This window comes from Tinamus guttatus, unplaced genomic scaffold (genome assembly GCF_059628265.1).
Source record: "Tinamus guttatus ecotype Peru unplaced genomic scaffold, ASM5962826v1 Tinamus_guttatus_pri_ptg000052l, whole genome shotgun sequence".
NCBI classification, from domain to species: Eukaryota; Metazoa; Chordata; class Aves; order Tinamiformes; family Tinamidae; genus Tinamus; species Tinamus guttatus.
Window position 1 is genome coordinate 5,028,301 of NW_028288586.1, and position 13,157 is coordinate 5,041,457.

Here is a 13,157-nt window from a genome sequence, read left to right on the forward strand (position 1 = left end):
TAAAGTACTCTTCTCAGGATGAGTGCCTATATGTCAAGCTAAAAGAATGTGGCCTCTGAATCTGTGATAAAACTATGACAAGTGAATGTAAAGGACCTCCTGTACTTGAAATTCAGGCCAGTATTTTGCTCCAACACCCCTGTGAATTCCCTTTGTAATCAACTTTGCCATTACCTTGAGATCCCTGATTCTCAAGCTCATGTTACCTCACCTTAAAAATCATGAACATTTTTGGGCTAGAGCAAGCCCCATGAGCAAGACTTCTGATTACCCCTCCTAGTGCTAGTAACCTGCAGTAAGTAATTAAGGATATTGGCAGCCTCAGCAGCTCATAAATCCCCATATTTTGGGAGGTCTAAGGGTGCTCTTCGGGCAGCTGGGGCTGCGGAAGGCTGTGGGCTCCCCGTGCACCCTGGCGCCGGGTGCCCCATGGCTTTGAGGCGCCTCTCCTCACACGCAGCCCTCGCCAGGTGCCCTTGGGAGTCCCCGCTACCCAAACAGAGGGAGGGCAACTCTGTGACCTGCGGGGCATGCCGTGGCCTGGCGTGCATTACACCACACCGCCATCCTGTTGCTTTTATGGTTAATAATTCATTCACCTTCCACTCTCTCTTTTCAAACCACTTTTCTATTTCCGTGGCGGCGTGCTGATCAACCCCGCATTTCAGCTGGTTTGAGCTCATGTTCCCCCTTCCCCTGCTCCCTGCCCCTGCCCGTGACAGCTCTGCAGCGCTTCCTGCGCCAGAACAGCAGCGGAGCCACTAGCACTGTCTCCCGGCGTGACCACCGCCATGCGGGCGCCCTCGCACCGGCACCGGTAGAGGCGGGAGCGGCGGGCCCGGCACGGGTTAACGGCGGCGCCGGCGCGCGCCAAGATGGCGCCGCGCGCCCGCCCCCCGCGCTCAGCCACCGCCGCCGCTGCCGCCGCGGTCGCGCCGTGATGAGTCAGCGCGCGGGGCGCGGCGCGGGGGCGGCGGGCGCGCTGCGGGCCGCGCGGCTGGCGGCGAACATGGCCGGCGTGGCCGACGCCGCTGCCGCCGGCCCGGGCAGCGGCGGCGACGGGCGGCGCGGCGCCCCCGAGCAGCAGCAGCAGGAGGGCCGGGGCGAGCCGAAGCCGCTGTGGGCCAGCAGCGAGTCGCGGCCGGCCCCGGGCGGCGCGGGGCAGCCGTCGCCGCAGCAGCGAACCGAGACGTTGGGTTTCTACGAGAGCGACCGCGGCCGGAAGAAGAAGCGGAGCCTCTCGGGTGCGTGAGCGCTGCGAGGCGGCTCCCCGCGCCCCTGCCCGGCTCCGGGGACGCTGCTCGTGCCACCCCGGTGGCCGCGAAGGGGGTGACAGAAGCGCGGAGCCGGGGCTGCCGCTGCCCCGGGCACCGGCCTTGGCTGCTGCCCCGTGCTGTGCTTCGTTGTGCTTTACCCGGTATAAAAGCACGGCAGTCCAGCCCTAGGCAGGCTGTGTGTTTTCTTAACTCCCACTGAAATAGGCTGTGAGTTTTCCTGACTCCGCTGCTGAAGACTTTTGCTCTTGCTGAAGTAGAGGGAACACTCGCGGGTTGTTGTTTGTTGTTGTTAAACACACCTAACTGTAAATGCACTGGTTCTCGTCTCGGCTGCACAAAGTGCTGCTGGAGCCTGGAAGTTAAGCAGGATAATGGGAGTCTTCCTGTCTAAGTGTAGTTTATTAACTAAGGCTTTTATAGGGAAGGGGGAAAAAGCAAGAAGACAAAATGTAGTGGCCCGTTCTGTCAAAGTTCTCTATAGACTTATGCTTGAAATGATTATTCTTAGTATCTGCAGTGTATTTTTTAAAAATTACTCCTACTTTTTTCATAAAAAGTAGAAACTGTAGTTTAGTGTGGTGCTGATTCAACTACATTTGTCAAAGTCGTTTGTGGAATATATGGAAAGTGCCCAAAGAGATGCTCAGATTTCTAGGCTTTGTTTCTGCCTGCGTGTTGCCTTGAATGGAGCACCACAGGTTTACCAGGTAAAATAATAATAAAAGACAGAAGATGGGGTTTAGCTTAAACTGTGTGGCACAGCTGAAGGTTTTCCTGTTAATCTGGGCAGGTGCTGTGCCAGCCTTGGCTTTCACAGATGTGTCACAGGCTTAGGACATCGTTGTTTGAGCTTCTGTGGTGTTGATGAAACTGCTGCAGTTCTCATGGTTGTAATGAACTATCTCAGTTGTTATTTTATGCATTATACTGCATAAAATAGTTTGGGGTTCTTTTTTTCAAGATGGCATAAGCAAGACTTGTTTAGGCAAGTTGCTTGGAGGAGAAAATAAGCACTGTGTGTGTGTTTGTGTGTGTGTGTTAGTGTTGTACTATTGTATTAACTTGGTTGTTTGTGGCAATGCTTATTTAGGGTTGGTAGAGGTGGAAGGAGGGCCCGGGACTGTAGCGTTTAGGATTAGTATAATAAAGTTACAGTAATAAATTGATTCACAGTGGATTTTACATTTGATCAACTTTCTGGTTAATGGTTATATATGCGTTGAAGTATAACTTAGGTAAATCATTATCAAGAGGTAATTTAAGAAATTACTTGTTTTTTCAAGAAGCTTGTGCTTTTTTTGGTTCCAAGTAGGGAGATGGGTGAAAATACCTAGATTAAATGTTCAGACAGCACTCTCACGGGCCAGCACCTAAAACTTTCTGACTGTAGAGGAATTGAATTGGAATTACAGTGTTTTATTATTTAAAAAAATGCTTTGACAGTTGAATTAAGTAGTGCTTTTCAGACAATTTATGTCTCTGTTCTCCCTTCCACTTGCTTTCATCCTGTTCCTTTTTCATTCCTGTACCTTTTTTTTTTTTTTTTTCCTTAGGGGATCAGTACTTGATTTGCTTCACAGAGAGCCGTGCTGGCATAGCGCTAGGGCTGGTGTTGAGTGGGAATAAGTGGCTCAAGCAGAAGGTGACCAAGGGACTAAGCATTCCAACTCTTCTGCCATGACTGAAGCAGTTGTTTGCCGTTGCAATCTGGAGCTCGTGTATTGATCAACCTCAGTAATAAGGACAGACTTTTTCAAGCTCCTATGTCTGGGGTGTGAAGAAAAAAAAAAAAAAAGGTAGAGGTTAAATGTAAAAAGATGAAAGTCAAGTGGAAGACACTTAAAGATTTTTTTTATTATTATTAAGAGTAGGCACATAAATGAGTTTGCGTGAGGTAAGATGGAGTAGGAACAAATAACTGATTAGTTACCCCTGGATGGTTTTCTTTTTTTCACATGTTTGCTCTGCAGTAGAAATAAGTAGTTCGAGCTGCATTCTCTTTAAGTTAGCGAGGGTGGTTTACCAGTCCTGTAAGAAAATGCTCCTGGGCAGAGTCCCACAGAGTCTAAGTTTATCTCATGGTAGTTTGGTTTGTTTTGTTTCCTTAACAAGAAAGGGTACAGGAAAAACAAGTTCTAAGTGAGAATGTTATAAAGGAAGACTTCAGAAAGTAAATGTGCAAAGGTTTTGAAAAATGGTTTAGTGATATGATCTGTATTTCATTGGAATGAACTTTGATTGAAGCTGTAAATGTCAATATTGGTTATTGTTTTACTACTCACTAAACTGCATGTCTCTTCTTGCTTTTAAGTACCTTTAAGACTTACAGTAGCCTTAGCCTAGTAGAAGTTGAAGTGATAATAAATTGCAGAAATCTGTACCCAAGCAAATTATCTTGGGAAAACTGCCCAGTTCACACAGTTTAAAACAAATCATGGTGGGACATATTAATGATGCATATTTAACCAGTGGTTAGGGAGTTACGTGTGTGGTCAGTATCGGCAGAAGAACAAACCAACCGCAATGTCAGTAGCTCAGAGTTGTGATGAACAACTAAAAATTTCTGAATGCCGTTCTGTAATCCCCAGGACTTCTGATCACACTGCCTTCCACCCCAGGCTTACAGGCACACCCTGCCTGTTCTGCTGCTGTTTTACTGCTTTTGAAGCTGGCTCCTTTTTTGCTTCAAAACTCTTAAGAGTTTCCTGGTTACTGTTTCATCAGCTCATGGTCATTTTTCTCTCCAAGGTGGTCAAGTAGGGCCAGCTGCCATCTCAGACAGTTTCAGGTACTCTGTACATACATCTACATTTGCCTTTCTATCTTAAAAGCTGTTGTTTTCCACCCAAAAAAATCATTAAAGCTTTGACAAAATTCAAATTTACAATTTTTCAGCCTTCATATAGTAATTACTGATGGGCATGGTTCGTTCCATGATAAATGCACCTCTCTGTCCCGGCAAATGATTTTCATCTTTCGGCTGTTGTGTGAATATCAACAGTTTCTATTTTAAAATGCTAGTAGTAACCAGAAATGATAAACGTTGTTATAACACTTTAGAAGTGACAATACTATGGTTAGGAGACAATGGTGATGTCAGACCTTGTCATCAAGTATAAAGCCTTAAGGGCAGCCTCCTTGTGCTGAATCTTCATCGCTTATGATTTTTAACTTATTTTAAGTTTTTGTTTGTTTGTTTTAAGCAGCTATATGGGTTGATTTAAAAGTTAGGTCAGCTTTCAGATTATTCACCTGCAGCCATTAAAATGCAAGTAGCCATGTTTTTCTGTGGTGATAGGGAGAGACTAGAGATAGTTGCTTCTGAAAAGTAGATGAAATAGGTGCGTGACTTTGGATATCTGAGGTGCTGTGTTCAGGTGTTGTGTGTTGCCCTCCCTTTTCCCCCTACCCCCCAGTTGTTAGACATCATTGGAAAAGAAAAAAATTTGTTTCTTGTTATGATACTACGTTTTTGCTGTGGCTGGGTGGCTATGTTGGATTTTATGACAGTCCTGGAGGTAGTGCTCCGGTGTATCTCACTGGGATGCTAGGGAACCTTTCATTATTCTGAAATAAATGTTATTCTCTTTTATTGATTTTTATGGAAGAACTGTAACTTTTCCCATTTTCCTAGACATTGAGAAGTTGTTTTGTAAAACTGTAATTGCTTGGGTGATTTAACATTCCCTCACTGTAAAGAGACTGAGTAAAATTGGCACCTCGGCCTGTAGTCTCAAAATGTTTGAGCTCAAAAAGTTTGAGAGCACCCTTAACCACTGACAGGGATACGAGTATGTGCAAGAAAGGGATTGAGCATTGGCCAGCTGAGAGCTGGAGCCGACTCGAGTGAGCATGAACACATAACAAATATGCTAGTGGACTTGCTGGGCCACAATAAGCTGCTCCAGTTTTCTTAGGTGAGTCTACTTGGTATCTTAAAACTCAAAAAGACTTGAGTACAGTCTGCAGGTAGCCGTAGTGAAATTAAAGCTTCTGAAAAGCATTTACCTTCTCTAAGGAATTTATATAATAAATTCCTCGCAGCAAGGTCAGTTGAGTAACTTTCTAGATATTCAGTTGGTCAGAAAATTGGAATAACTTTCAAGTTTAGGGATTGTTTTAACTGTCTGGCAGCTGCTAATCATTGTCTTGGAGTGTGTGTACTTTATAATGAATAATCCTAATTGGAAAGGAAGTACTTTGAAAGTGTCATTTCTGTAAGCTATGTAAATTGAAGATATTTTGAGTTTCTGCAAGGCCTTGTGAGGAAAATGCAGATCTAAACATGCTTGATAAGGCCTTTCAAGTATTGAAAGGCCTTGTTTTCATCACTCAGAATACTTCTACTGTTTACACATTGAGTGACTTAAAATTGAGTAGACATGAACATTATAATCTTACAGATTTTATTATTAATAATGAACAAATTTCTAATATTATTGAGAAAAAATGGATTCTAAGAAGTTAAAAATAAGAGCTCAGTAACTCTCAACTTAAGACCTAGAACCAGTCAGCATTCAGTATAGCTTTTTTGGCTAATGTCTTGGAGTAATAAGTTGTCTGATGAAAACGATTGGCTGACAGAATTAGCTTAATTTGCTTTTTGGGAGGTGGAGAGAACAAGACTTGATTCTCATATAGCTATATGTGTGTACCAAGTTATGTGCCATGTCAGTTAACAGCAAAAACCTTTTGGGGTAGGTGTGACAGAACTGAAACACGCAGCAGGTAGCCAAAGCACAGCAGTCTTCTCCTTGGGATTAATGCCTGAAATGCCTTCTGTCTGTTTATGTTCCCAAATGCAGATCTCTCACTGCTGAGGTTCATCAGTGCTGAGCTAACGAGAGGCTACTTCCTTGAACACAATGAAGCCAAATACATGGAGCGGAGGGAGAGGGTGTACACGTGCATGCGAATACCAGGGGAACTGGAAAAGGTGAAGCACTCTTTGCCTTAACTTGCAGATTAAAGCTAGTATAGAGAGTTAAAGGAGTAGTTACTTTCAAATGCATTTATTACAAACCTGTCTTTGAGCATCATGGTAATTATTCTTCAGTGTTAGTAACTTAAATGCTCTTATTTTTTTTTCCATTCTTGGTTTTTACTTATGTTGGCTTTTTGCTACTGAAAATGAATGGACATTTGTTGATATCAGTAGAGACCGGCATTACTAGCTCTCAAGCCCAGAGCGTTATAAATAAATTCAAATGAAAACAGCACTCTTCCTCTGTTGTTCATAACTGACCCTGTAAGGAATGATCCAAGGAAAACATTTTACTTTAAAATGCAATTTGACATTAACAGCAACAACAACAAAAAAAAGGTTTTGAGGCCATTTCCAAACTACGAAGTTAAAATTGAAGATTTCAGTTCGTCATGAATAAGGTGGTGGATGCATTTCTGTCTGTGAGGTTTCTAACTTGAGTTTTGTAGCCTCATACTTTGCTTCCTGCCACAGTTTGCTCCACCCTTCTTTCCTTCCCTCTCTCTGTTCCTTCTCCCCACACTACCCCCATTCTGTGAGGCATTTCTGCTATCTCCTTTATGTAATTTGTAAGTGTAATTCTGAACTTGCATTGAGCCAGTATCAGTGCTGTAATGTAGAAGGATTGTTTTAGATCTTAGCCTGAAGCTTCTTCCACATATGCGGGTGAGGGGAAGAGGCCTTATAAAGTAGTAGCAGAAAACTACAGATGGAAAAGACATTTTGTTATGGATGAAATTGAAAGGTAGAAATAGAAGTGACAGTTCTAACCTTAGTGGTTAGAACTTAGATTTCTATCTGAATCATTCTACTTTTTAGATGGATTTTCTTTTCCTGTATTTCTCATCACTTGAGCATATATCCCATGTATCGACATACATTCAAACAACTAAAATTATACTGAATTTGCTGCAAAACCTCCAGTTTCCTCCCATACTCATATTTAATCTTGTTTTAATGAACAGTCACCTTAAAAACAAGCCCCTCTGTCCTCCCCACCCCTTCATCTCCCATTGTTCCCTGGCCAAACAAGCTACAGATGCTGTACGGTTTGAAAGCATTCAGTGCTTGATGAGATATATGCATATGACTCATTACTAGTTCTATACAACTTTGAAATAATCTGTTTTTTGAACAAGTCGTTATTTGGGATATGCTGGCAATAGATTAAATATAGATTTGCTACAAATACATTGAGCTCTACTTAAAGTTGGAATTAAAACACGGTGCTTCAATCTTAATCATTAAATTTGGCATTGGTGCTGTGGTGCTCTGTGAGCTGATCATATATTTGGCATATTTCCCAAAGAAAATAGTTCAGTAAATGTTCTGTGTGTCTATTTTGTTTTGTTATTCATTTATGTATTTATCTATTCTCCTTGATAGCTTTAAATTGATTATCACTGTTCTGAGTTCCATGGCAACTTGTGGATGTCTTAACCAGAGACCTGTTAGAATTATTAAAAAAAAAAAAAAAAAGACTTAGCACAGAACAAATTAGTTACATTGAGTTGTGGGTTTGTCTCCAATCAAATTAACCAGTGGTGCAAGCTTGGTTTAAGTTATTGCTTCCCTGGTGTTGGTGAGCAGTGCAGGAAGCATTAGATGCTGTTACTTTTTCTGAACTGTGTCTGTGTATACATAGCAGTGTAGTGCTCTGCAGAAATATACTGGATTGGAGATTTAACCATGTTTCTGGCTTTTCTGTTTTGCTGATTACCTTTAATGGGAGTGTTTTAAACTGAAAATTCTAAAAGAAAAAGCCTGTAGTGTTTATCTTAATCCTGATATGTCTAAATGAAAATTATTCAGAGGACACAAAGATAAGACTGCTAGTTCTCATATTCAGAGGACACAAAGGTAAGACTGCTAGTTCTAATTGAGACAGGAACTTGAGTTTCTTAAAGATGTTAATACACCTTTAAAAAAATGAGTTAAAGTTCTTCTATTAAAAAATGTTTTGTAAATCGGTCTTAGCCTTGTCCTTCAAATTTACTATTTTACTATTCAAATTTACTATTTACCTCTCCCCAGAAAGACATAAAGACTTTAGAATAAAGTGTACAGGTAACTTTTGATCTGGTGTTGAACAACAAGGGATTATGAACGCCTTCCTTGTGAGCATGTGCCAGGCGTTGATGGTAAAGAGGGTACTGTTTCTCTTTGTGTTTTTGTGTTCTTCATCCCTTTTTATGTAGAGAAGCTAGACATGTTGCAATGTAAACAATACCAGCACTGCAGCTTTTTCTGTGTCTGTAGTGGAAGCTCTTTGTTGTGACAGGCTGTCTACACTAAACGAAAAGCTGTTTCCTCTCTGCTGTCTTATGGAAACCTTGGACATCTGATTTTGAAAAAAAGAGTCTTTTGTTGTTCTTTTGCTAAAATATGTTATGGTGATATGAAATATAGAGTGTAGAAGTTTGTTAGCTATTCAGTATAGTTTACAGAAATGAGTGGACTATTCAACACTGCAAGTATTCTACCAGGCAGATGCAATTTGTGTGTGCCAGCCACGGGCTATTGCCCTTAGGGAAAGGGGGATGTGAGTGAAAACTTCAGATATTAACATTAGCTTGTAGAATGTGAAGAAATGGTCGTTGTACTGATGCAAAGAGTAAGTCTGCATCTGAATTAGAAAATGCACTCAGGGCAGTTAATCTACCAAACAGGCTTACTCTTAGATCTATAAATCTGCAAAAGCTTCTGCTGTTTGGACCCAATGGTCCAGAATTCTTGCTGAGTTGTCTTCAAAGTCTCTTTAAAGTTCAGCTGACTGTATAAGTGAGAGAGAATTGTGCTTATTTGGTTAATTCCTATGTAAATGTATTGCTTTATGAAAAGCTCTTTATAAACTACTAACGTCTTCTGTTTTATTTTTATAATCTAGTTGATGTTTTTTGGAATCTTTCTGTGCCTGGATGCTTTTCTGTATGTGTTCACCCTGCTTCCTTTGAGAGTTTTTCTGGCCATGTTCCGGTTCATTACTCTACCTTGCTATGGCTTACGGTAAGTTAATTTAAGAGGAGAGTGTTTATATCCTTAAATAACTTTTCTCTATTTGTTATCTGCAAGCTTAATTTTATCCCATTCAGTAGTGTTCAAACTGATGAGTCCGACCACTGTAAACCAGAAATTTTAATTTGGCCAAAGCAAAGGTGGTGGAGGTGGCACCCTTACACTTTGCTGCTGGTCTCTGCCTGCAATCACACTTTCCTTCACAGGCACCAGCTTAATGACAGCAGCCTTTAGGTACGTTCAGGTTAGGACACAGATGTAATCTCACCCTGTCACCTTATACTTTTAAGTAACCTCTATTTGAACATTATTTTAGGTTTTCTTAGGTTTTCAAGTTGGTAACTTGTTTCAATTCTTTTGAAAGACACTTTGACTCAAAATGTTAAAACAGAAGTCAATTTGTTTCCTTTCCCAAACATTTTTTTCTTATTCCCTAGTAACCTTTTCCCAAAGGATGATGATATCAAGCACATATTTTTAATTTACTTGTTTTTACTGCAAGGAAGCTTAGGAAAGAAGTATGATGGAATTTAGGAATTAAGATAGTTTTAACAGATTTTTAGAAGTCTTAACTCCTGGCTTATTAGCTCATGATGCTAAGAAAGTTGCTGATTCAAAGCCTGTCTTAGCTTTATGGCACAGGAATGAAAGAGTAAATTAATTCCCCCAGGTCTTCAAATGAAACTTGTTTATGCAAATTTTGGGGTAACTGGAAAAAACTGCAGTCTTGTAATGGTGTAACTTTTCCTTGAATAAATAAGAACTTTGGGGGTTTTCCTTTTGGATTCCCATTGACTTTTACATAATAAGTGGTTTTGTTTTGTATGTGTTTTTTTTTTTTTTGAGCACTTGCATTTTCATTATAAATACAGTCTTTCTTATGTGATTTTTAATGCATAGTTTAGAATGTGTTTTCTGAATAAGTATTTTTTATATGTGAAATGGTATTTCTAAAATACTGTTTTAAGTTGAACTGTTTGTACATGGGTGTTGCTTAAAATAGACACTAGATGGCAGTCTCCAACATTTTATTATGCTGTTATTTTTTAGCTCAATTTACAAGGTTTTCAATATGTAAAGAGATTTCCTTACTGTAACAATTAGTATAGAACAATTTGGCTGTTCACTTCTAACATGACTAGCCAAATTATGTGTCTAATTGCACATATCTACATGAATGCTATTGCTGGAATATTAAAATTCAGTGAAACTGGATTTTAAAATATAATTTGGGATTTTATTTATTTATTTTTTTTTAGATTATCTGAAAATTGTGCTCTTCCTCATCAGATATAGGTTCAGCTTTGCTTTTGAAAATATTTTGCTCTTCTCATATTGATTCCTCAGATTCTTAATTGTGATCCCTGGTTAGGGGTACTGTTGGTTATACTGAAGAGAGTAACACTGAAAAGATGGTAAATATTTATTATGTTAATGGGAGATGTGTATATCTAAGTATCTATGTACACATACACACCCTCACACAATGTTGTTTCTGAGTTTGCAAGGCAACATAGACTTCTGTTTAATTTATCCACCTTGGCTGTGCCAGATATTGCAGATAAGAGTCAAAGAAACTAAGACCTTCTTGAGTGAAGAAAGTTTTGTTTTGGTAACAATTCTTGACATAAATTCATATTTTGCAGTTCTCTCCAACACTTATGAAGTCTTTCTACCTAGAATCTCTTTACTTATTCACTCCTTGGGGCTTTGTCTGATTTATTAATGTTTTAGAGCTGGTGGTATAAAATGTTTTCAATTCATGTTTCTTGTATGTAAAGGAGTTTTTTTTCAGAGGTAATGATTCTTTTTTCCAAACACTGAATCTGCACTTTGCTTTATTTTTTTTCTCCCTACTTGTATGTATTTATTTATTTATTTTCTTTTTGCAAAAATAAAAGGGCTTCTTATTTGTTCAGGAAATCCTTTTATGTATTTGTAACTAAATACAGTTCAACAGATAAAACATCTGTAGTTATGAAAAGGACTGACAAATGCAGGTGGCTGATTATCTCTGACCTTGGCCTTCACCAATGTCAAGTGAGAGAGATGGCTGGTTGTTCTTCAGGCCTGTCACATCATATTCCATTCTGTGTGGTAAATAAAAGTGCTCCTCCCTTCATCCTACTCTGCCTTTTTTCTCAGCATCTCAAGGAAGCAATTGCACAGGGTTCCATCTCCCTTCCACTTTGCTCATTAGTTGTTTTTTTCCTCTTTTCTGGTCTTTTCAAGCTAGAGGAAGATTACATTACCCTTGGTTTCTGGAAAAGAATAAAGACACATTCTATATCAATGGGACTAATCCCTGCTAATGGTATTGTGTGCAGCGCTTAAATGCAGGTTGGCAATGAATAACCTCTGTGACCTGTATTTTAATGTTTCGTCTCACAGAGCTCTCTGACACAGAGTAATGTATCTAAGTGCTTCAGTGACAAATTTAGTTCCACATACTTGTTGGAGCTTTACTGGTATTAACACAGCTCTTTTACATAGGCTTAAAACAACTGAACTTCAACATAAGGATTCCAGGAATGTGTCATGAAGGAAACTATGTCCTGCTGGTCAAATTGTTGTGGTCGGACCAGCAGGACTTAGTGGCTGGATCGTTTTGCTCTGCTGATTTGGCCAGTGCAATGGCATTACTGCCATGCTCCGTAGGTAGTAGGATATTCACTTAAATTAAAAAAAATCCAGAAAATTAAATGACTTCAGGAAAGTAATATTTCAAATTATCAACAACAAAAATTAAATAGCTCTGCTCTTCCTTCTCATACGTAATGGAATCTCCTAAATTTGATTTTCCTCTGCAAATCTTATCAAATTAATGCTCATTATGTTAAAATATTCTTTGACAACTTGAAGTATGTACTCTGGAGGAGAAGGAGGAAAAAGAAAATCAGAGGTGAAAAGATGTGGACCTGCCAGAGTTCTCTTCCGATTTGTTCCATGCTGAGAGGTTTCCGGGTTTCCTTAGCCACCTAGTGGCTTCTTTCTAAATAGGAATATAGAGAAGTTTCTGTATTTTAAAAAAAAGGCAATCACCATGAGACTAAAAGGATTTCCAATTTGATCAAATTTGTAGACATTTCACAGCTTGTCCATAAAATGACTAAAGACTTATGTTTGGAAAGTGAGGGTTTTTTTGATAAAAAAAGATTCTAACTTTTTCAACGTAACACAGAATAAGGTTGATAATCTACTTCTATGTGAAGAAACATTCTTAGAATGATTCACAAGATCCTTCCTTTTCTGTGGAGATTTTTGTGTGTGTATATATACACATATATACACACATGTATATATACACATTCATACTTGTGTTTTGTGTTGTCTGTTACTCTTTCTTCCCCCCAAAATAAATGCGTTCAGGTCCTGTCAACAGTAACTTAGTAACTCTTAGTTGTATGTATACATTCCTTAAATTTTCCATTGGCCTGCTGTGAAGCTATAGATTCATCCTTTTCAGGAAAAAATAACTTCAAAAAGGCAACTGTAGTGAGAAAAGCCTCTTGAGGAGAAAAATATTGCCAATCTTATGGACATTATATTATCAGATTAAATAAATGTGAACCCTGTGCTGCACACCCAAGGCTTATTTTTTTGCCAGGGATTGTTTCTGTCAGTTAAAGACATAACTCTTCATATTGCCTGGTCAGGTTCAGTGATGCAGTTGTTCACCAAAATGTGCGGCCTTCCAGCAAGCAGAAGGCAGCAGGGGCCTTCAGTCCGTTCTGTAGCGCTCTCCGGTCAGGTGCTCCTCTTCCCTCCCCATATCAGTGCACAGCATAGCAACGTTACAGCCTTCTCTCTCTTTCTTTCCTGTAAATCAGCCCCAAGGGAAGAGCACTTTCACTTGCTTTACAGGATGGAATGTGATGTCA

The 13,157-nt window shown here is 39.9% G+C and overlaps 1 protein-coding gene across 2 annotated transcripts in view; it reads left to right on the forward strand.

Annotated features, from left to right (window-relative positions):
* Positions 1-940: 940 nt before the first annotated feature.
* TAPT1 (transmembrane anterior posterior transformation 1) overlaps positions 941-13,157 on the forward strand; it is a 48,070-nt gene continuing 35,853 nt past the window's right edge. Inside the window, exons 1-3 of one of the 2 annotated variants that reach the window (XM_088539972.1) lie at positions 941-1,244; positions 6,083-6,213; positions 9,149-9,267. In XM_088539972.1, the coding sequence (XP_088396098.1) occupies positions 941-1,244; positions 6,083-6,213; positions 9,149-9,267 (554 nt within the window). The remainder of the gene's footprint in view (positions 1,245-6,082; positions 6,214-9,148; positions 9,268-13,157) is intronic. The other variant, XM_088539973.1, reaches the window with a different exon arrangement.